Genomic DNA, 24865 nt, shown 5'->3' on the forward strand with positions numbered 1-24865 from the left:
GCAATTACGTTGTTCGGATTAAAAAGAGAGGGAATGACTCGACTCCGGTGAGAGTTAAGTAAAAAAAAAAGAAAGAAGAAAAAGTGACATGATTCTCAACACGACGTTTAATATAAGCGTTGTTCCGACTAGGCGGGCTAGTCCTGATCATACTACTGAATCGTTCAAGTTTCCAGCAAATGAAACATTCGCCGCACGAATCGTGCTGTGCGTGATAACGACTTGCAAGCAATACTAATCTGAATAATCGTAAGTCCATAATCTGATAATAATAATCGTTATATCCGAAAAGATGTATAGTAAATTCAGGTTTTATTGGTTCGGGTATTTAATTGATATCAGTAAGAGTCATAATACGTGTGCGGGTTGTGCGTGCGCGTGTGTTTGCGTGTGTGTATGTGTGTGTGTAAAATACACTCATGGATCTTAGTATTTTAAATAAATATTGATAAGTTGCTTTTCCTTTATATATTTATGTGCATGTACATTTGGTATGTAAATGCGATGAAATTAACTGAAAAAAAAAAAAGAAACACTCACCAATGAATGGGCTATTACTCAACTTATGACACAACGTATGCTATAGAATCGAAAATGGAAAAGATCCCCTCATTTTGTTACCGGCAACAATAGTAAAAGTACCAAAATAAAGTGGACGATAGAACGATCAGTTTTTGGCACGACAGTCAATGATAGTACCGCATCAACGATGTTCGTGCACATAGCTGCAGGCGGATATATATGTATGTGTATAGGTAAGAAACACAATATGCAACATCGATCTAACACATATATATATATATATATTGTCGTTAGTGCTAAAACATAACATTCTTGCGACCATGAGCGCAAGCGTTTTACCATGTCGCAATCAGACGTCAGGCGGATTTCTCGCTCTAAGGAGGATTTGCCTGATAAACAGAGGATCTTGAATTAATCGACGTAATTTTTTCGGCTTAAATTATTCAATTCCCGTTTAATAACGGAACTTGTATTTCTTTAGTGCTGCTTAAATGCTAAATGTATTTATAAAATCTTTTCATTTCGTATTACGATATAGCTTTCTCGTGTTTCTTCTTGCGTTCTTTATTTCTTGCTATTTCTTGCTATTATGTCAGTGAGGTGCGTTCCTCACATGTCCTGTTCTTGCATACGGTACGTCTCGAATTTCGATCTGGACATGTGTCGATGACACAGGTTGGGAAATGTATGGGCTGACGTTGTTGCAAATAAGGGATAACCAGGATGTGTTTCCGCTCACTCTATTTACGTAATAATCTAACATCCGTCCACATGACGACACAACAGAGTGAAAATACTGCTACCACTGTAGTGGGTGTACGTATGTCTATACATAAAAAAATATATAAAGCGCGCTTATCAAAAAAATACTTCGAAGTTAATTTTACGGTGTCAAATGCAATATATATTTGAGCAACATATTCATTAGCTGATTATATTCCATCTCCATTGCGTCTCGCATCATTTTGATAATTCTTGGTTTTACACTTTAAATAGAAATAAAAATATCTTGTGTATAAATTATTTCGGTTATCTCATGAAAATTTTAAATGAGTATTGCGTCGAATATGTAAAATTTAATAATGTCGAATGGAATCGCGCGAGTTCCATAAAAAAAAACCTTTGAAATTGATAGAAAGAGAGCTTCCAATATAAATGCTACTTTTTCCGTCGGGTGCAAACATGAATGAAGCATTTTACATACGCGCCATTCGTGCATTGAATTCCATGTAATTGTTTCGATAACGGAATGCGTCAATAATTAATCAGGCATCCAATCACGCGAGACTGAAAGAGAATCCAATTGTGTGAAATCGAGTCATACAGTACGTTCCAATTACGAATAGAGATTAAACGGAGAATATGTAAACACAGATGTAATTAAAAACCAAAAAGAGGAAGAAAGGGGAAAAGAATATGAATTTATGATGACAATTTATCGCGCTCTCTGGTATTTTTCTTGGGCACTTAATTATAAGTATACAACAATTATCGTGATTACTAACATAAATGGTTACATTATAATTGTGGAGAGAAAGAGAGGAAGGGAAGGGAGGAATGGAAGGGTTGAAGAAGAAGGAAAGACGGGAGAGGAGGGGAATAAAAAAGATAGACACATGTAGGGTTAAAAAAGAGAGATACGAAAATTGCTAAACGTTATGACAAAAATACGCAAGTCTGTAAGAAGTGATAAGCCTTCCTATTCGCGCAATATCCCAGATACATACATGAAGGCAGATAAACTGTCTTGACGACATCGACAGCGGAGCAGGAGAAAGAACGTCATTCGTGTTAGATGATGACACCGCGCGCGAAAATAAGAGCACGTGCGAAATCGGAAAGACCTCGACGCGTCTCGACTCTGCCCTTTTAAAAAGTCTCACCGTCAGCAACCTCCGTGCCTCGATAATGACTAGAAAATATATAGTATCATAGATCGTATGATTCTCCTGATACGAGCATATCAGTATTTATGCACGAGTCCATGCGCATACAAAGTCACGAGCTGTCATCGAACTTAACCAGGAAATACTCGCACATCAGCCAAATTGTACATACAACAAAATTGTACACTATGAATCACTGATGCCTTCTCACATGGATTTGTGCACGTGTCAACACGTTTATACACTTTGCATATCCGTACATGGAAAATGTGTATGTGTTCTACATGCGTGTAGATTCCTGTGGGAAGGCATCGGTGATTCGCAGTGTACAGAGTCGCCCCTTCGTAAAGACATTGGAGAATACGACAAAGAGAGGTTTCGGCACGCAATAATTCGTGATGTAAGCGAATCCCGCGTGACGAAAATAATTGGAGTGCACGTCAAATGCACTGAACGGACTGTTCGGTACAGACACCTACCAATATGGAACAAATGTTTAATTTCATTACAAATCTTTTAATAACAAATACGAGTTTTAAAATGTCCATTTTTCATTGAGAGTTCACACATCCCATAATGATGAGAATTAAATGAACGATTAGGATTCGATATGGTATTTCGTTGACGAATCTCTATGTACGTTCGCGTGAAAAGCGTATTTTTATCAAAGGATTAAATGAATTGGTAATTAAAAACGATTAATACAAGTTTGATATTGATTATGTAAGATACTTTGATAACATAGTTTTATATCTATTGCAATGTAAACGTATAATGTTGTGCTAGTTGATACGCAAGCGTAGAATCTAAGGGTATGCAGAGACTTACAAATCTCCCATTGTCTTGCAATCAACACATAATTATCCCGTATGTGTATATGCGCGTATAATAAAACAGTTACGTGCGTAAAAATGTTTGTGTGTATGTGTGTATACATACATATACATGTAGAAAGAAAGAGAAAGAGAGAGAGAAAGAGAGAGAAATAGAGAGAGGAAAAGACAACAGTCAATAACCAGTCACAAAGTACCTTTTAGTCGAGTTAGCGAGCTTCTCTCTACGCTCAGGGTCAGACTGAAACAGACATCATGACGCGTCATTTTTAACGCGATTCATTAAGACAATTCGTTGATTGGTAGGCAAGTTAGATAACTTGGTAGGTTAATAGATGGAAACTTTTTTTTTAAGACACAGACACAGAAATTGACAGCGCTAAATCTGCTTCGTCAATGTGATGCTTGACGCGAAAATTATTTGCGATCGGTACATGTAGGAATACGATCGTTACATACTACTCGTCGTGACAGAGCGAACTCGTTCTCTACTTTCTATAGTATATAATTGTGCAAGATATCCAAGGTGTTCTACAACCGTAAGGTGTTCTACAACCTCGATCGTAATTTTAAAGATATATTCCTAAGCGAAAAATAAGACGAAAATCCCGAGACGAAGGTGTCGAGGCTGCAACACTTTTTAAATGGGAGGCATTTACAGTGGACGAACCAGACGATCTAAAATTCGCGCATTCAGAGACGGTGCATCGCACAGTGATAACGATGTCCTTGCACCCTTGCCGACTCCTTATAAAGGTAAAGTAATTACATATACAACAATATTGAAGTCATTAATTGAATCTATTTAACATAGAAAACGGACATGCTGGTATCCATATAAAAATATTGCAGGATATTAAAAATAATAAATACAATATACAGTTAATACTCATAAAATGCTATTACATAATAGACAATTTCAAGAACAAAAACACCTTCATCACTGTACGATGTCCGTCCCTAAGCGCGCGAACTTCCGACCAGCTGATTCATCTCGATATTTCCGTCTTAGGAATTTCATCTAATTTTTTTTTTTAGGAATATGTCATGAAAATTGGGATCGCGAGTTATGGGACACTCTGTATATATCAGTAATATATCAAATATGAATATAATTGTGTAGAAGATTGTGCGAAAGTTATTCGACTTTCCAATTTTAACTAAATTCTAAAAATAAATTTCGGATATTACCGTATACATAATTAAATTTTATAAATCGTGTATTAAAAATCAATATTTTAAGAACTGGTAAATAGAAAAATGATGTCAAAATAAGACAAAGTCCAAAATGGCAAATGCAAGATAAGATATTTCCAAATTGAAACAACAGTTTTAGGACATTTTCAGAGTCGCGGAATACAGATTTAATTTAATAAAACAAAATATTATAAACCGCTGATAATATAATTGATATCCCCCCCTCCCGACTAATAATATAATTTAATTACTTTAAATCTGTAGTAAGATCTAAAAGTTTTCAGCATAACTTATATCGTAGATATTACTGTACCGTCAATACTAATTAATAACAAAGTTGTATTTCTTTGCTATTGAGATACAAAAGACTGAAAGAGCTTCATCTTTGCAGCCATAAACATAAGCACGTAGTACATTTGTACATAGTATATTACTTAGAAATATTTGTATTATTGAGAAATTTATATCACGAATTTGAGCAATTGATACGCGAAGATAACACCGCACGTCATCAAATTACTGTCATAATCAAATAGTCTGAGAATTTCAAATATTATACATAATTTTTTTACATTTTACAATTCATATTTATCACAATATTGTTTCTTTAAGGTTTCAGCAATTTCCATAGAATTAATGAGCTCTGTACAATCTTATTCACTCCATATTTCAGAAATATAATTTTTTTGTTTTAATATATTGAAACATGAAGGGATAACAAGAGTAACGTAAACTTCAGCAAATAATTTTAAATTGACAGTAAAGGCAGAAGCGATCGGATACTATCTCCGAGACTCTTCATCGAATACATGTCGTTTTACCGATGTAACTGTAAATTCAATTTTGCTTTTTCGCATAATAAATGTTGAAATTGTAAGACAATTTCAATCAAAGAAAATTTCAAAAAGTGTATGTATATTATTAAAGTATATATACATACACATATTCTTTTATATTATAGCAGCGTGCATGTATATATTTGTACACACACACTGCGTATTAACGACAGATGATTTCAGAAATACGACTCGTTGGTTTATTAAGTAAATATAAATTGTTACGAAGAAGAGAGCAAGAAGAAGGATAAACTGATCTCTTTAATTTATATAGCACATTTTCAACTTGTTATCGCGTAAGATTTTATTAAAAGAAATATATAATAATTATATAGATTAATTATGTAAAACTGTGAATTCTTTTTCTTATCATTATTCACTTGTTGAAACAAATAGCTGTACTTTTCAAATGCCCATTTTAACATTTTTAACATGACTGACACAAATTTTAAAAGAGCAATTTAATAAGTTCATCAAATAAGTTACAGACGGAAGGAAATATGATATTATAAATGTCACCGGAATAAAATGTTTGTCAAACCGTAAGCCATTTCGTAAGCCAACCTTAGTAGCACAGTGCCATTGGCCGTAATACAACCAGATATTGGGCCAATGTTTTACCAATGTTTGGTCCATGCACTGTGTTACTAGAGAAGTATACGTATATTATAGAAAATAGGGATGAAAATATAACATTGTGCTATACACGTATAACTTTCGGTTTGATTTCGCTAATCTATATAATTTGTAACATTCTCTTGTGAACTTCGATATGTATATACGTGCACGCAGAATTATTAGAGTACATTTTCCATAATGCCCCGATAAACGTTTAAATTTATGTGTTGTGGCGTTAGTGGTGTCGTGTGTGTATATATATATTATTATTTTATTAATATATTTTATGAAACAAGATCATGTTGCTGAAAAAATAACTGCTGTCCAAGTTCCAACAGCATTGCGAAAAGCAAACAGTGAGATTTAACGAGATTTCGAACAGGTGTAATTTTTCATTTGAATATCAGAAGGGCAAGTTTGTGAAAAACAATGTAGCAATAACTAACGAATTAGCACATAATCGGTTATCGCTCCTCAACAATATCGTTTATATTCGAGATGCATGCGATAATTAATAATCGATAAATCGATTAATTAAATTCCCTGCACTCAATGTGAAGCGCACTGATCGCATTGAAAGCATGACCGACGCGATAAGTTCTGTTAGTTGCGTATTAGTTGAATAGTTAAAAAGTTATTGGTTCACCAAACATGCGCCCCAGATTCGTGCACGCACGCGAAAGGGAGAGAGGGAAGAAAAGACAGAGAGGCCGCGGGGGGAGGGTGAGAGGGAATAAACGAAAGGATTCTAAAGTCGTGTCGTGTCTTGCAGGATAATAGCGTACCTCGATAAAAGACATCGCGATTCGATGATACGAAGATCGTTGATGTCTCACTTTGGCGACTCGTTTTAAAATCGCAGCTGACATTCTACAAATCTCCAGCGTTTATCGAGAAACACTCCCACGGGAATATTTACTAATGCGACATACGTACACGTTATTCGTTGTGTATTACGTATTCTAATTTCGATCCTACCATTGTACTAATAAGAAAAGTGACAGAACAGTAACTCCTTTTCCCTTGTTAGTACAATCTTCATTTACTGCGAATCGAAGATTCCTAGATTCAAGCAGTTTTGCATGAATTGTGCTGTTTAATAACAATGTTAGAATTTCATCTATCAATGATACAACCGCAATCTTTGAGTTAACCACCTTATAAATTATCACGCGCGGAGAACACACGGGAGTAACTTAATTATGTAAATTTGCGTACATCTTTAACATCTTCTCGTGTCAATGAAACCTTTAGCCCGTTAGCTCGACAAAGCAGGCTCACAAATATGTTGTAAATATTTTAAACGACATTCCAGAATATCTTCAAAGTTTTCGTTTGTTTAAGTATCGTTGGGTGTTATATAAAATCTATTTATAGCCTATTTTCCGCAACTTGACAAACCTGGTTTATCAAATTGGAACGGTTTCATTATATGCGAATCGGACGAATCCACATAAATTTTCACATTTCTGACGACCGTAAGATTTCGATATGTAACTGATTCATATATCGTCGATATTTAAAATTTAAGAAATTCTTTGTAAAAAAAACCCCCTGATTTGTAAAGAATTTTCGTCGCTGGAAAAAAATCGCCCAACTTTGCAGCAATTTTAGTAAATTACTAAATTCTCGTAGTATTAGAATGTACATTTGCAGATGTCTCGTCCATCCTTCCCTCTTCATGCGAATCATTAGATAGCAACCAGATTCGAGTGATTCGCAACGTTGTTCGAGAGCGAGAGATAGAGAGAAAGAGAGAGAGAGAGAGAGACAATTCGTAGATCCGAAAACCGGCAGAAACTGAAAACGAGTACATACCCGTTTGCGAATGCGGGGATTCTATTCCTCGGTGTCCATCTTCCGGCCTGAGGACCGACGAAAATGTCGGTGCACTCGAAACCGTGACTGTCGGCGGCTTCTCAGTCTTATCGTTCCTTATTAATTGATGAACTGGTGGTGGACCTACGCACGAAAGAATACGTGGATTAACATTGAATTTCATAATATAAGCCAAGGAATCCTCTTACATTTTTTGTACTACTTAAAAATTATTCCGTATAAAGTTAGGACTGTGTTATTTTTTTTCAAACGCAATTGCACGGTATACACATCGCTCACCGCATGTGCAGTCTTATTCATTAATGCCTGGACCTCAGTTTTACCAGGATTCACATTTTCATAATCTTTATTCCCATTTACACATCGGCGAGTTTCAGGCTACAGTTCACAAAGCTTCATAGAAGTCTGTGATAGTACCATAGTATAACTAGTGGTTCCACTCTCTGTCGACCCCTTTGATCTTTACGGTCCCGATCACGTGGTATTCCGCCATTATTTTAAGCAGCAATCCAGCGGCCTATGTGCCCTGGCGAAAGTTTTAAGCGGGAGATGATGTTTATATTTATTTATAAAGAGTTTTATCGATAGTTACATTGTTTACGAAGAGTTTCATTGATGGTTACGCCGTTTGGAGATACGTTGCGAACACCTGGTTAATTCTTTACCGACGATAACATTTTACAAATACTTCGAATACTATAATGGAAACGTTCGACATTGTATCATTAAACGCAATTTGGACACGTGTAACCGTATAAATAATATTTGTATAGATGAGAAAAATGATGATAAAAATGCAGGTCCAGGCATTAATGAATAAGACTGTACGTACACTAGGCATCATTGATGCCTTCCCATAAGAATTTAGGCACACATAGAGTACACATACATTTTCCACGTACATATTTGCAAAATGTATAAATGTGGTGACATGTGCACAAATTCATATAACGAAAAGGCATCGGTGGTGCCTAGTGCATGTACACTACACGTGTCTCTTCTAGGCATATTTTTCATCGTTATCAAGTTATGAATAATACACGGTCGATCGCATGCTTTGCGCGTCATTGTTAATATAAAAGAGAACGTATGTACGATAAAAAGGAAAGAAAGAAAGGTACCATGGGGACGCAGTTGGCAACGATTCAGATATGCTTATCGCTAAAATTTTTCCACGCATACATCATGCCCGATCAAGTGGTTTTATTTTACTTCAACTGTAAATTTCGTCTATCTGTTTGGCAATTGGCACCGTCCCTTATTTTGCTAGGTGGGATTAACGCTTCTTGCAATGGGACTCGTTCCTCGATTGAGTATTATCCCTTCTAAGTATATGGTGCATATATCATGCCTTAATTGTCCCTCTTGACGTCGTCTCTTCTAATACTATCCTTACTTGTTCGTTCCCATTCACGCTTCCCCCTTCCTTATCCCCAACATCTCCCTAACGTTCCCTTGGAAAAATTTACTTTGTATGATAATCTTTCAAATCTAAGAGTTTACCTAAAGAAGTTACAAGTTTACTTAAGAAATTTTAGAGTAACTTTGGACATTTGAAGAAATTTTTAGACGGCCAAGTTCCCGCTAGAGGGCCGCGCGGTATAGCACTTTCTCGTAAGAAGAAAACCGCGCGCGATATTATAAATTATATGGCATACCTTTCACAATTCTCGAAGTTTTCTTTTAAATTCTTAGAGCAAGTTTGAAGTTTACCTTAAGTAAAAGTTTAAGGTGTCCAAATTTACTTTTCACATTTCTTATTTTTCGAAAGTAAAACTTTGAGGCTCTCTAAGGCATGTTTTCCCAGGGGTTGACTGATATTGCCGGTTCATGTGGCCGAAAGAAGCGAATGTGTTCAATTACGCAAGTAAATAGCCCGCTCGAAATATACGTTTGAGGTATACTTTCGCTGGCGCGCTCCTCATCTCGCTTATATATTTCATCTTCGGGGAAGGAGTACGAAACTGAAAAAAATTAATTGCGAAAGGCAAAGGGAGGAAATACAAACGACGTATAGTAATTCCCGAACGCAGAACAGTTCGGGACACGGAAGTAACTTCATCTTTTCTCTCCTTTCGCTCTCTCTCTCTCTCTCTTTGTCTACAACCTGATCAATTTGTCGTCAGAAATGTGTATAATACGTGCAGATATGCTGAGAAAAATGAAGGTAACCCTGAAAGAGGGTAAAACAATCCGAGGACGCGAAAATTACCGGCTGTCGCATTAATAGTAAGATCAGCGACATATGACGCTTTTTCCGATTTGCGAGCATCCGCGATCGGAAAAGGCCGTGTTAGGTCAGATAGAGCGAGGCCTCCCACCGTTTTGACGACAGAATCAACACAACGGAGGAACATTTACGTGCGAACGAATAATTTCCTCCCCCTCCCCCTCACGCCCCTCGTCCCCCCCCCCCCACATCCCCCAGTTCTTTCCGCTTATACGACGTGAACTAGTTTAGCGAGCCTAACGGACACGGACGAAAGCGTGTTACGCCGCGGCTACCGCTCGACCCCGACTCTGTCTACTAAAAATAAGGGCAAAGGCAGATTTTGAAACTCACTGAAGCTAGCCGCCGGCTGAACGTGATCCGCGGTCGTGGCTGCGGATGGTGGGGTATAGCTGCTGCAGTAGTACGGCGGGTGCTCTATTTTGATCGCGTTTATTTGAGGCTGCATGTCGCTGAGGTCATGCAGTATGGACGCTGAAACCAGACGCACATTAGCAGCTACGGTTTCTTAGCACGCTCGTACGTGTGTCATTCGTTTTCCTTGCACTCCGTGAGCACGATCGCGAAAACGGCGCTTCCGCGCAAAAAACAAACGGGAAAACGAGAGGGTGGGAAAGGGACAGATACAGAAGGGGGAAGGGAAGAGAGAGAGAGAGGGGGAGGGGGGTTGGCAGATGGGGAGAGGAGGAGAAAAATCAAATCGTTTCTGATATCTCGAAAGAATAAAAAAATGTTCCAACAATTATTCGCAAAAGCGATTGTTCTCTCTCATTGTCAGCTACCGAGCTATGCGCATGTGATACACGTTGCAAAATTACGAGGCACTAAAAGTTTTATTACACTGGTATAAAAACACCCCCCTAAAAAACACCAAACCAAATACAATAATAATATTTTATATATAATTGAGAAATTGCTTGAATAAGCAAGCGACCGACTCGCGAGCTATTAAAAGGTAACACTAGATTTAAAAAATTTCAAGTTTCTTATCAATACTAAAATTGTACGTTTCCACCTAACTTGACCGTCTTTAGCAAATCATAGTTAAAAGAAACGAGAGGACAATTTCTTCACCAATTATCTTAAATTTACAAATAACGGAAATTTCTTAATATTCTAACACAGCGCTGGAGCTCACAGCAACGTAGATATTCAAAGAAACAATGGCAAATGCTGTCGGGCAATGATCAGAAATGAAATTAAACTAAACGTGAAAAAACTACAAATATAAACGGTCAATGTTATAAATATGTATAAAATTAATTATTCCACGCTTGACGTGAGTATGGTAGTCCATTATTCGGTTTAAGATGTCCAACAAAGACCATGCTTGTGACCATAAATTTACTTTAAACGAAATTAAAGTTTTCAAAAGTAATCTTTCAAATCTGAGAGTTCACTCAAAGAAGTTAAAAGTTTGCTTAAGAAATTTTAGAGTAATTTTGGACCTGAAGTAATTTTTAGACAGCCAAGCCTGTCGAAGTTCCCGCTAGAGGGCCGCGCGGCGTAGCACTTTCTCGTAAGAAGAAAAACGCGGTATTACAAATTGTACCACATACTTTTCACAATTCTTAAAGGTTTCTTTTAAATTCTTGAAGTAAGCTTGAAGTTTACCTTAAAGAAAAGTTTAAAGTGTCCAAATTTACTTTTCACATTTCTTAATTTTCTACAGTAAAATTTTGAGGGTTTTTTAAGGTATATTTTTCCAAGGGCACAATTGACGGGAATATTTGAACATGGCCAAGCGTTATTAATAATATATCAAGAATATAATTTGTCATTATATTATATTCTCGATCCAACACGCTCACGTCTAAAGGAAAATACTGGGCATAAAATTCGGTCGAGTTGTTCGAGAGAAGCGCGACAGTTTTTGTTTGAATCGTCTCCGATTTCTAACGAATGGCGTATTGCCATTCGGAACCGTTTGTTATTATTGAGATTGCCAATGATGAATCCACGTTGAGAAGTCGCGTACAACCTTTCCAAAGGGGTAACGACCCGTCGCAGCGCTCGAAGCTTTTCATTGTAGACTTACCTCGAGACACTATATCGTATTCTTGTTACGGAAGTGACAATTAAATATGTATACGTCTTTTTCAAGGGGAAAAGTTCATCAACGTTTGTAACTATCAGGATGTTTTCAAAAGGTCTTTCGCATTGAGCTGTTCGTCACCTTTCGAAAGCATCCGCAGAAGAATCGTCGCGTGTAACGAAATATCTCGAGAGAATGTTAATCCGATAGCGCAAAATCGAACCGAATGCAAAATTTATCGAACGTACAGACGCACGTGAGCCGCCGTAAGGCTGCTAAAGTCAAGTTGCGTGTGATCAACGGGAAAACTCGAGTTCGAATCTATGAGAAATGTAGCATCGTACCTTTTGAAAGCATCCAGAGCTCTTTGGAGCTGAAGACACCTGTCGCGAGGATCGTATCATTGCAGACGACACCATTATATAGTTCATGGTATCCTGTACCTGGGAACAAAACCCAGCGAACAATATTTAATATCCGTTCAGACTCGCTGGGACCCGGTATATATGAGTTTGGATATATATATCGTGTGGATGTGGCGTATAAAAATTTTATGGGAAACGATCAATCAAAAGCGCGTATGTGAATGCTTCCCTCGAGACGAGCAACGAATGGGATTGCACAAATGTGAACTGCGAAATTATGCGGGTACCTTTTCGACGCCTGTCGTCCTCCTTGCTGGCGTTACAGATGCCGTTAAGTACCTCTAGAACAGAAAGAAAAATGTGGTAAATACGTTCGATTAATGAAAAGTGATCAATGCATTTTGCGACGGTAAGCAACGGCGCGCTTCGTTCGGCTTCTTCACTTAACTTCACGGAAATCGAATGGTCACCCGTGGAAAACTCGACAACCCTGCATATCGAAATATTCAAATGCCCGAAACCTCTCTTTAGATGAAAAGCGCATAATGTTTCTACTGTTGCACGACGTTTAGGACCATCGCGTTTTACGCAAATCTCATTACGCAACGTATCACCGAAATACTCGAGGGTCCGGAATTGTACAGCGATTTCTCGAGTGGATCGAGAGGAGTGAGGAGGAGTGCGCCGATAGAAACTCGAGTTTTATTGTAAATCATACGAGAAATAAGCGAAAATACTAAAAAGAATCCGGACGGTTAATTACAATTTCATATTGCGTTACATTTTGCGAGTACTTTTCTCGCCCTGCATGTACGACATAAGCCGCACGTTACAAAGTCACTTGAAAAATCGGTAGAAAATTGAATACATCAATTTGGAGGCATTTATGAAAGTATTTGCTTTCGTCACACGTGTACATTTCAAACGAAATGATGCGAGAGACAAATTTTTATAAATCTTGTTCAAGTTGTCCGTCATGAGAAAGCGAGGCCTCGTATCTCGTAGATCCACAAACTGTTGAAAGCAAATCACGGACCAGCGATCGCTTTGCTTCTCAAATAAATAAAGATTGCGCTATCTGTTCGTGAGGTCCGATTCAAGATCCGTATCATTTTGATCTTATTCCGAGGACACTTCTTTTGACACGCTTTAATACGTGGGGGTATCGCGTCGACGTTTGAAAATCAATTGGAATGGCACACGACGAATTGTCATACAAGCGCAAAGATATTCAGGTATTTTCAGTGGCATGAAAGAAAATCAACGTATAAGCGAAGCTGTGTGAGCTCTCGCTAAAGATGTCCGTTGCCTATTTATTTATAGAGCGAGCATACAGCGGCAAGCATGGTCACGCGCTTGCGTGCACATTTTCTCTACATGTTCATTCGGCACGCCGCTCGCGTCGATACGCGGCCACACGGAGACGCGACAGACACGCATACAAACAGGCAATAATATATATGAGAAATGCGTAGACCCTGGCTCTCGTACACGGATATTGTGCGACGTTGATATGGACACTTCGTGCGCCCAATAGAGAACCAGAAGTCCCTTTTCGCGCGACCTTCGCCAGGGAAATCGCACGGGCTGTTACTTTTTCATCCTTTACGCATTTTACTTATTAGTGAATTATTATCTAATCTCGGATTAGAAAATAATTAGAAATCGATTCAATACGTGAATTTACTGACGACAATGATTCCATCTAATTGACATTGTTTGGTGTCCGAAAAGAAACATATAAGGTAGAAAGCGGTACATGAATTCACATTTTAGATTATTATTGGCTACCAACAGCTTGCTTGGACCTAAAGGCGCTCTCGTTCGTTTGATTTATATTCGGATTAACTGTCAGCCATAAATGTTAAAAAGAAAAACATTTATGAAAGAAATAGCGGCGGGACCACTTCCTTCGCTATTGTATAAATGTTTAAAAAAAGAACTCATCGTTTTGTTTCTTAAAATTACGAAATATTTGGTACGTTAAAGTAGAAACTTCAAGCTTTAAAATGCTTCTTAAATTTTTTACCCACGGTAATTCTTCGCCGAGTTTCAGCGATTTGAAAATTTTAACTCATGGAAAGTCCCTATTTTTCTTTTGAGTAGCGTACAAAATAGGTCACGCAAAAAGAATAAACCGCGATTTGCGCAAGGCACGATTTATTTAAAATTGCGCACTGCGTTTGCATTTGCATTGGTTGCAATAAAAAATGTAAAAAATACGGTTGGAAATGGAATGTTCCAATAATTAACCCATCGAAAATTGCGCGCACAATTTTTTATAATTTATAATTGTTCTTCTAATTAAGGACACCCGCACGCACAAAATTTTTGAAATCCGAGCAACATCTAAAAACCCTTCCTTGTCAGTCGAATCTACAGCTAATTGTATGCATTACATTTTGAGAGTTAATTATAGTATACAGCAGGGTTGGGAAGTAACTCGTTACTTGTAACGAAGTTGCAGTTAAAGTTACTTTTTTTTTGGTAACTCTAACTTAACTCCGTTACTCTCGCCACCTGTAACTGTAACTTAACTCAGTTACATTTTTTCGATAACTAGTAACTAATTTAATAGATACATCAGTAGTTACTTTATATATTTTTTAAACCTCCACAGATCGCATTAGGCCTTGCATTTGCGCGTAAACGCCTTTAGCGATACTTTACAATTCAAGCGCAGATTTGATATTTTTATTTTCTTTGCAAGAAAGTAACTGCAAAGTAACGATTCGTCATTTATTAAGTAACTGTAACGCGTTACTTTTCAGAATTGGTAACTTGTAACTGCAACTAATCACATTTTTAGCAAAAAGAGACTGTATAAACTGTAACGAGATACTTTTATAAAGTAACTTTCCCAACCCTGGTATACAGTAACCAAAAGTATTAGTGTTTTCTGTGAAAGTGTTAGAGGAAGAAGAAAGGAAAGAGAGAGAAAGCGAGCGTCAACATATGTTTGCCACTACTCATTTCGCGTTTGCCTTGCTTTATCCTGTTGGAAGCTGAGAATTTCAAGTGAGAAAGATCACGTTGTCACCTTGGCAATTCGATTGCGCGACTTGCCCTCGCATTGCCGAAAGTATTCTGGATTCTCACTACGCTATGCCTCGCTTTAAGCATATTACGATGTCGAAGAGATCAGTCGCTAAGAAATACAGTACGCGTAAACAGACACGCGACAAATGAATAAACCGCAAATAAATGTTAGCGCTGTATTTGCTTTCTCAAATTGGACCCGATCGAGATTGTCGAGCGACCCTCGAATGTTCTTTGGATCGACGTCCGATCGCGGTGGCTGTCGATCGTGATACTTCTTACCGTGACTCGTGATGAAATTGGCGAGATAGAGATCCAGTTCCCGGACGGAAACGTTGATGTGGTAAGGGTTGACGCAAAGTCCTGGCTGCGCGCATTCCGCAGTTTTCTCCAGTCGTTCGCCGTCTGTCGATTCCAATGGAATTGCCTTGAAAAGGATCACCATAACTAGGTCCAACCTCCATACCTATCACAGAGATGTCGAACAGAGTTCATTACGATCAGAGTGTGCGTGCGTGTGGGTGTGTGTGTGTGTGTGTGTGTAAAAGCTCGTGAAAACACTTTGCTGTGTTAAATATCGATGCTTCCTCAATCATCTATCTTTAATAAAAATTCACTTGATGAAATATCAATAAGAATGCGCGCGGAAGGCACACATAAATTCGATTCTCCGGACTTACCTTGTCCGCTTGACGAAGACAATCGATTCGACGCATTTTACCCTTTTGATCAGGATTGCTCAAAACGCACATCGCTGGTCTCTTCCCCGTGATACTCAAAACGAAGTCCTCTCGGTACTCTTGCGTGATGTCCTTCCGCAACTTTCCGAGAAGCCGCGAGGCCCATTTCTGTTTTACTTCCAGCTTCTCGTTCTGAGGACAGGAGAGGCACCGTAAATCGCAAATACCATTGGCACCCGTCAAGTTCCAGTGTTATCTAACGCGCGGATGTAATTGTCGACTTTTTTCTAATTTGCGTTCAACGGCAATGTAGCCACAGAGCAATTTTGTTGGGGATTTAAATAAATATTGAAATGGTTTTTTCGTCGGTTTTAAAAGACGAAACTCGAAAACGCTCAGTGACATATTCGATCTGGATATTTCATCGAGTTTGTAAGGTTCGTACGACCCGCAAGCGAGGATAGCGACCAGCGACAATCGCTCGAGGAGACGAGGGACGTCTTTCGGCCGTTCGCGATATGCAGCGCACGCGTGCGACCCCTGTCACCCTCGGAATAGCAAATACACGCATGCATAAGAACCCTGAGAAATGCATTGAAAGTGCGTGGAATGCATCCAAGCGTACGCTGCGCGCACGATCTATCTCGCCTAGTCCGTTTTGCTATGCACGTACATACGTCCGTACACTTTGTACGACAGCAGGCGGAAGATCTCTTACCCACGTGTTCTAGCCGAGCGATGGAGGCCGTTCGAGTTCCTCTTTTCAAAGTTTTCCAACAACTTCATCGGCTGAAGATTCGAATCGCTTATTCGAGCTATTTGAGTATCGAAACCACGAGAGTTTCAAATGAGTTACTGCCCGAGGTCCCAGACGTCCGAGAAAGCTTCCCTCGGAAACATTTCTCTCAAATAATTGAAACATTTCACATCCTCGAGGATGAAATTGGTTTCTACGCGAGAAACATAGACTGAATTCTTATAAACTCCGAAACGTTACGAAAGAAAACAATGAACTTTGATAGAAGAAATAAAATGTAAGAAAGGGAGACGAAAATTTTAATTGTCGAAACAGACTTTTCAAAATATTCAAGACCTTATAATATTGATGACATTTCATACGATTCAAGATTATCGTTATTTGAAACGATCAGTTCTTGAACCCAACATTAGTTCTAGCTTACCAATCAATCTTACAATAATTAACTTTGATTAAACGATTGTGCGCGCAACATAAAATCAGACAAAAAAGAACAACACAAAATGCAGTAGGTATACAAGGTGTCCCATCCTAACGTACCAAACGTTACGTTTTAAGAGGAAAATTGTAAAATTTAAATGTCGGGATTATAATAGTTTTCAAAGTTGTCCGAAATTCGCGCGGTCTATCACATTGCACGGTAGTGAAAGTATTTTCATGCGCATCAATTCTATTCTCGATACTGATATAATTTTGCATACATGTGGTTTGAATCGATGCGCTCGAAAACACCTTCGCTGCGCGCAATGTTACATGCCTAAGCGCGCGCATTTCGGATAATTGTATCTGTTGACTTTAAACACTTCTCATTTAAAAACTATTGTAGTCTCGTCATTTTGACATTAGGATTTTCGCTTCAGAATGACTTCAGGGATCTGCCGTTACCCGCAGGTGCATCAGACCTGGAACACCCTGTATATTGTATATCAGCAACTTGCAAATAAATTAAAAAAACCTTTCAGGACAATCGTTACGCCTATTGACGATAAGTAACTACACAAAATGAGAGAACGACACGGCAATAAGCACAGGTCGATTGACGCGATGCCATCTTGAAAATTTAGCCGCGAACTCAAGAGGAATGTACAATTAACGGTATTAACTCGACGATCGTTCGCATTTACCGTAATGGCTGTAAGACGGAGGGTAGTATCGAGGAATAGTCGAAACGACGCGCGTTCGCGCAGCTATCACGCATCGACGTCCCGACATTTCCGCGCGCGGGTGCGGGCGGATAAAATGTCAGGCACGTTCTTGCACGCTTGCACGCTTTGCACGCGGCCTCGCGCACATTCGCGAATAAAGCGGATAAAGAGGCGCATTTGCGGCCCGCTCCTCCCTGGAGAAAGCGCTGCGCGTTTACGGTGCATCCTGCGTATACTCGATATCAGGTATGCCGAATGCGAAGGTGAGCCGTGTTCACGGGAATTGTACCGAGAGCGCATAATATCGTGACATGCGTACATGCGCTATCCCGAAGGCGCGGCAATCTCGAACGCGTCGCTAATTTCACACGATTGCGCCTGCTGTCCCTTCAGCGCCTCTCTCTTTATTTGCCATCTGGCAGAGCGCGACACGCGGTGCAGTGCCCGAAAAACAATTTAAACAATCTATTAAAATAAAAGCGCCCAATGTGAGGTTTATCTCACATTAAGACGTTTAATTTTGGACCGAGAAGGAAACGAACCGATCGTAGGCTGTTACAAATCTTATCGGATATGACGAATCTTATCCGATACGACACCCGCCACAGCAGCCGCGCGGCCGATTTATTTTAGATCGAATATGATAGTTTAAGTTCTGTGATTCGCCCTTTCGCTTTCTCAATCTCCCTCTCTCTCTCCCCCCCCCTTTTTTCAAGCGCATTACGATTATACAAATCTCAGATCTGATGCACCACCGGGTAATGGCAGATACCTGAGATTATCTGAAGGCAAAAATTCTACTACCAAAGTACCGAGGCTGTAAACGTTTTTAAATGAGACATGTTCGAAGTCGGCAAATCAATTGTCCGAAATTCGCGCGCTCAGGCACGTCGCGTTGCACAGTAATGCAAATCTTTTCAAACGCGTCAAATCTATTGTCGCAACTGTAATATATACATTTTTGCATAAATTTCGTCTGAACTGGCGCGCTTAAAAATATCTTCACTAGTGTAAATATCTCACACGGTGCAGTGTCGCACGCTTGAGTGCTCGATGTACTGCACATTTCCTTCATTAATTTTATCATTGCTCTAACTTTCGATACTTCGTCTTGAATCTCGAGGCTAAATCGCGTCGCTTCGGACGTCCATGCTTGCGAGCTATTTATAAACATGGAAAATAAAGTGCGTATTATATTGTCGATCCAACGGTGAACGAGTATCAGTAAAGCATTTACATTAGCAATATATAATTTTTTTCGAAGATGATATAACCGCTATTATTTAACGAGGCAAGAAAAATAAGAGAAAGAGGAGGAGAGAGAGAGAAGAGAGAGAGGGGGGAGGAGGGAGAGGGAACAAAAACTAAAATATTTTATAATATGCACAAAAACCGTTATTGGCCGAAGTAATTACTACACGTATATGCGCGTACACTGTAAATGGAGTATGTAAAATTACGTAATTTACGAGTAGACATTATAATTACACTATTACCCAATAAACGCCAACTAACCGTGACATAACATCAATATTATACCTTCTCACTCACAATATAAACGTAAAATAACATGTGTTGTACGTAACAGCTACACTGCTGCGTAGGAAGTTATAAAATGTTGGCGTTGTGCAATCGTTAGCTATAGCGTTTGCTGGAAATAATAATGGAAATGTATAAATTCGTGCACTTTTACGAAACTTAAATTTTTTACCGCGGTCGTATGAACAATTATTTATATTCGGCGAACAATTACACAAAAGTCACAAAAATTATAACATTAGAAGCAAGCGATTACTTGTCGCGCGAGGCGATAATTTTGTCTGCAAGATATAAACTTTCTAACGTATGTGAATTTACGCCTTTAATAGATGATCCCAATTTTACTATAGCGAATTCGGTTGGTTGCACCAGTGCAATTCTTTTTACAGTCAATTCTTATATTTAAAGATCATCTTAAATACCTCTAGCAATATTTCTTATCCGGAAAAATGGTCTGTGCAACGTTTACACCGATCATTTTTCGACTAAATACTCTTTGAACGTGTATTTAAGACAAAGTTAAATATAAGAACTGACTATAAACAAGCCTTAGTGTGCACTCAGTGCGCACTAGAGCAAGCAACCGAACTCGCTATAATTGTATAATAATTTTACATAAAATTTTTGCACAGTGCATGTAAAGAAGAGGATAAAATCCGTCGTCGTACCAATGTGAAATAAAACGTCGTATTAGAGGTCGCGGACGATATCAGTTCGGGCTGAAATGTTGTTCGATGGTAAGGACGAGTTGTACGCGGAAAGGAACGAGAAAATTCCAAGCGGGAGAGAGAAAGAGAGAGAAGGCGAGGGCGAGCGCTTGAGAATATATTTATTAATTTGGCAAACTTCCCAACCGTGTATATCCGCCCGACCCTTTACGTTACTACGTTATGACGCGAACAAAGCGACTCCGCGATTTTTCTTTATAGGCAATATTCCGAGGTCTACGTAAAGCGCTGTAGATATTACTGTCTATCCCTCTGAACGCTCTGAACATGGGGCTTGTCTTTCCCCGCTCCGAGTGTGAGCCACCGAAAGCATCAAAGCTGCGGATCGTCGACACCCCTGCGCGAGCTCGGTACTTTCCCCTTTCGTTTTGAGGAGCAACACTCTCGTTTTACTTCGCGCTGTGTTTCACGGTCCCCGCCAAGTACAAGCACTTGGGTACTTTCGGCTTTTCCTTCATCGATCGCGAAACGACGGGCGAATATCGAATATCTCGCGGGTCCTGCTGGAGAAGTCTCACGGGGCGCGTTTTTACTCGCGATCGTATTTGTTTTGGCGACGCTCGCGTAACGCGGTACTCGCGACACACGGTCTCACGTAACGTTTTAGATCCTCGTAAATCAGAGAGAATCTCGCGCAAGAAAGGGTCGTCTCGCTCACGTTTAAACATTTATATGCAAGTCGAGGACGAATCTCGGCAATGCGCAAAAGAGCACTAGAGCGCGAAATTATTCCCATACGGTTGTATTGAAGATGAAACGTTGCATCTAAGTGTCGAACAAACCGCCTCGAGACGTTTGTTAATAATCGGACGATGGGAGATTCCGAGATTCGTTTCAACACGTGCGTAGCATCGGAAAATACCGGGCGCTGGAAAAAAAGGGGGGGGCAGGACTCGTTCATTTTTACAAAGCGACCGATCGCCATTCCCTTGGAACCGATTGCAGGGCGCAAAATACGTGTCTATCGCCGCGGGTCCGCAGTTACGTGTAGTTGCCGGCTTAACAAGCTGGAAAAGGTGACAATGCGAGCGACGCGCGGCACGGTAGAAAGGGTAGCGCGCTGCTAGTTTGCATAAATTTAGGAAATATAGGGTAGAAAATCGATATCTGCATAGAGATTATAGATGGTGGTTGGTAGGCGCCGCGTAGCCGCAGCCTCCGTCGCGACGGCGTATGCGCTACATGTCTACGTCCTCCAACACCATTTTCGACCGCCCCAAACCGACCGGCCATCCCTCCCTCTCCCAACTCATCCCCATTGCCGAAAAGTTGGTGCGCAACGCTCGCACAGCGGATACTTCTCGTGGGTGTTGGTAGGTCCCTCTTCCCCCTGCCTTGTCCCTCCCCCTTCCTCTCCACCCACCCTCTCTCTCTCTCTCGCTCGCTCTGGATCCCTCCGACCGTTCCGCTCCTCCCGCACGGACTCTCTCGATCCACCGCGACCCTTTCAACCCTCCGCCGAGCCGTCCGCACATACTCCTCTCGCATACGTACGCTCTTCCTTCCTCCTGCGAGCGACGCGCCGGGAAGCGCCGGGTCGCACCGTACCGCACCGCGCCGCACCCCCTTACCACTCTGGTTTATCCCCGTCTATCCGTCCATTGCTCACATTCTCTTTCTTTTGCTCTGACTTCCTACCTCTTTTGCTCGCTCGTCTCGGTCCCTCACGGCGCCCTACACCCGAATTGAAGTAGTCGATATTGTACTGCGGTCTGTCTCGAAATTAAGAGAAAACGACAGACTCGCGCTCGTAGTCTGGCCCGTATCTCTCGTTGTTTTCCATCCACGTCCCTTTATTCCCGGATTTCTTTCTCCAACTGTATATTAATGCGCCGCGTCTCCGCGCTTGCAAAATGTACACATTACGCGATTGACAAGTCCCGATGGAGCCAAATAATAAGCCGTGTGGGTATCGCGCGGCGGTACCTCAATTTCGTTAAAGCAATCGAGTCGAGAGTCGATAGCTGCGTCGAGATTATCGCGTCTTTCGATCAACCGCTTTTTTCATTGCACTATTCGGCAATTAGTACTTTAGACGAGACCCGCGTCGCTCACGATCTCACGTTGCTCGAGCCAATCAGGATTCGAAAGAGACTCGTCACCCTCGTTCCTAAGCTTCTAATTAAATCCACGCGCAAACGAGTGCATTTCTATCGAAGTCGATCCACTCTTCCCGCGAGGTGAGCTACTTCGAAGCAATATCGATCGCGTCATTGGTTGTAACAGCCTTTTAAAAATAGTTTCAACAAGAACGAAACTCTAATGAATCACCGAATGCTCGGGAGAGCGCAAGGAATACGGGAGTTATCGGGGAAGAAAGGAAAAAAAAAGAGGAGAAAACGAAACTGTGCATTTTCATTTCATAAAACGCAGTCGCGTCAACCTACAAACACCGCGTCGTGCCAGTAGTTTTGTATACAGAGGATACTTTAGCGTTGTGTCCCGTGCGTGTGTTGGCCAATGACCTTCTACTTTCATTTATCCCATTTCTACGCTTACTCGGACCGGCAAACTGTCATACGCGAACGTAAACGTAACTTATTGTTAAATGAAATTCCACCCGATAGTGGGGCTACCCCCGAGGTCCGGTTTTTCATTTTCTGGTTGACTGCTGACCAGAAGTTAGCCGACTCTCCGCACAGAAAAAAGAAGTGTCAGATCAACTCTTATATACCCAAATTAACGCGTTCATTGTTTTGCGTGTACGCAACAATCTACACGGAAAGAACAATGTAGCTGCTGTAGCTAAAACTTAGCAAAATAGGGACAGCTAATATTTTTAGTTGTGATAGCTCAATATTTTGCTACGACAGCAAATCGTTTGCTGTCGCACCTAATACAATAGGCACAGTAGCAAAATATTGAGCTATCACAACTAAAATATTAGCTGTCCCTATTTTGCTAAGTTTTAGCTGCAGCAGCTACATTGTTTTTTCCGTGTATAATCTTTTTAACAGCATTTAATAATCGTACAGTCCAACAATATTACGGTCTTATTTAAATACGTGTCACTTCGAGAATATATACAATTGTTTAAAAAGAAAACATTTTAATCGTCATAAGATTCGATTAGAAAATGTCCAATATTGTTTCCTTTCCATTCAAAAAAGCTGTTCTCAAATAATAAATGTATATTTTTCTTGATCGAGTTATATAAAATTGCTTCATTCAAGTAAGTTTCTCTTGCTCTAACGCAATATAATCTCGTTTCAAGACTTTTACGTTGAAACTAAACATACATTCAAAAGAATATAATTTTTCCGTGCATCTTTTTCTACGTTATTATCCAAGAAGAGGCAGAGAACGACTAACCTCTGGTTAACAATTAACCAGAAAATGAAGAACCGAGCCTAAGAGATATTCACGGGGGATTTATCGTCGAATGCAACAAAGATCCTTTGGCTCGCAGTTAACAGTGTGAACGTCTGCACGAGACTCGTTCTTCAGGCACATTTGGAAATGGGACGAAAACGCTGAAAATAGTGGAAGAAGGAACGCCTATGCGCCACGAGTTAATGCCGGCCGCTCTTCCGCTAAATACCGCAACATCGCGAAATTAAAATATTGATCGAACGCTGTCGCGAGGGAGGATGGGAATCACGGTGGAGAGAAGCAACGGGCCGATAGCATTAGCAATCGTGGTATCGTCAAACAGACGCGAAACGAGCCGCTGGAGGAAAAAAACTTGATCACTTGAAATTAAACAAGGGCTCGTACGATGAAATCGATATAAATAAATAGCGGCGAAAGAGCCAACGCCGATTGTTGCTGCTGTATTTATGTACTTAAGAGGATGCTAAAGTCATCATATCGCTTTATAAGTAATTGTGGTTAGGCTTCACATGCTGATATTTTTAATTTCTCTTCGTTTTTTATATAAAGTCGTGAACCCCCCGCTTTGTTTTTACGCGTACTGTAATCGCGTGGAAGAATTTTGTAATTTTATAAAGCCAAATTCAAATTGCTCACGATTAAAAAATTGAAAATTTCAAATACCAATATCTTTCTCATTAGACTTCTGACCCGAGTGTTTCAAGTATAAAAACGTTCTGCTATGCGGTCCGCAACTTATCCTGGTATTATTTTAGGCGTAAAAACTAATAAAAAGATTCAGCAGCGCAAAAACTATATTCGAATGTTTCGGTAAAACAGACGACTTTAGCATCCTCTTAAGGACGTTCATCGGTAAATCGATTTTCTATGATTCGCTTCAAATTTGGACCGTGTGCTATTAATAGTGTTATCTATATGCCTGCTGAATTTTAAAAAAACGTGTCCGTACCAAAGTTGAGATATTCAGTATCAAAGTTACTCGTATAGTAGCATATACGCGAAACGTGTTCAGGGATATTCAAGATCAGTGTAATTGAAATAGAATCAAGAGTAAACTTAATTGTCGATCTAACTGGCAATGTATTTGTAAAAATTTTTTTATAAAATTTTACATAAGGTGCGACGTTTCGACCCACGTATCGGGTCCTTATCAAGCGAATGAGCTTGTCACTTGTGTTTTCGTGGAACTTTAACTGAGACTCAGTTCAACTCCGATTGCTATAACGAACGAACGTCTTTACTCTAACTAATTATATTCTCCGGACAATCCTACACTGACAATG

The 24865-nt window shown here is 39.8% G+C and overlaps 1 protein-coding gene across 4 annotated transcripts in view; it reads right to left on the bottom strand.

Annotated features, from left to right (window-relative positions):
- LOC105568248 (nuclear factor 1 B-type) overlaps positions 1-24865 on the bottom strand; it is a 37024-nt gene that overhangs the window by 7491 nt on the left and 4668 nt on the right. For 2 of the 4 annotated variants that reach the window (XM_012023745.1, XM_012023746.1), the window contains exons 3-8: positions 16081-16272; positions 15683-15866; positions 12649-12702; positions 12341-12439; positions 10295-10435; positions 7711-7854 (exon numbers count right to left, since the gene is read on the bottom strand). In XM_012023745.1, the coding sequence (XP_011879135.1) occupies positions 7711-7854; positions 10295-10435; positions 12341-12439; positions 12649-12702; positions 15683-15866; positions 16081-16272 (814 nt within the window). The remainder of the gene's footprint in view (positions 1-7710; positions 7855-10294; positions 10436-12340; positions 12440-12648; positions 12703-15682; positions 15867-16080; positions 16273-24865) is intronic. The other 2 variants (XM_012023747.1, XM_012023748.1) reach the window with 2 other exon arrangements.

The sequence above is a fragment of the Vollenhovia emeryi genome, unplaced genomic scaffold (assembly GCF_000949405.1).
Source record: "Vollenhovia emeryi isolate VEMERY1.0 unplaced genomic scaffold, V.emery_V1.0 DF939130.1, whole genome shotgun sequence".
In the NCBI taxonomy this organism is placed as follows: domain Eukaryota; kingdom Metazoa; phylum Arthropoda; class Insecta; order Hymenoptera; family Formicidae; genus Vollenhovia; species Vollenhovia emeryi.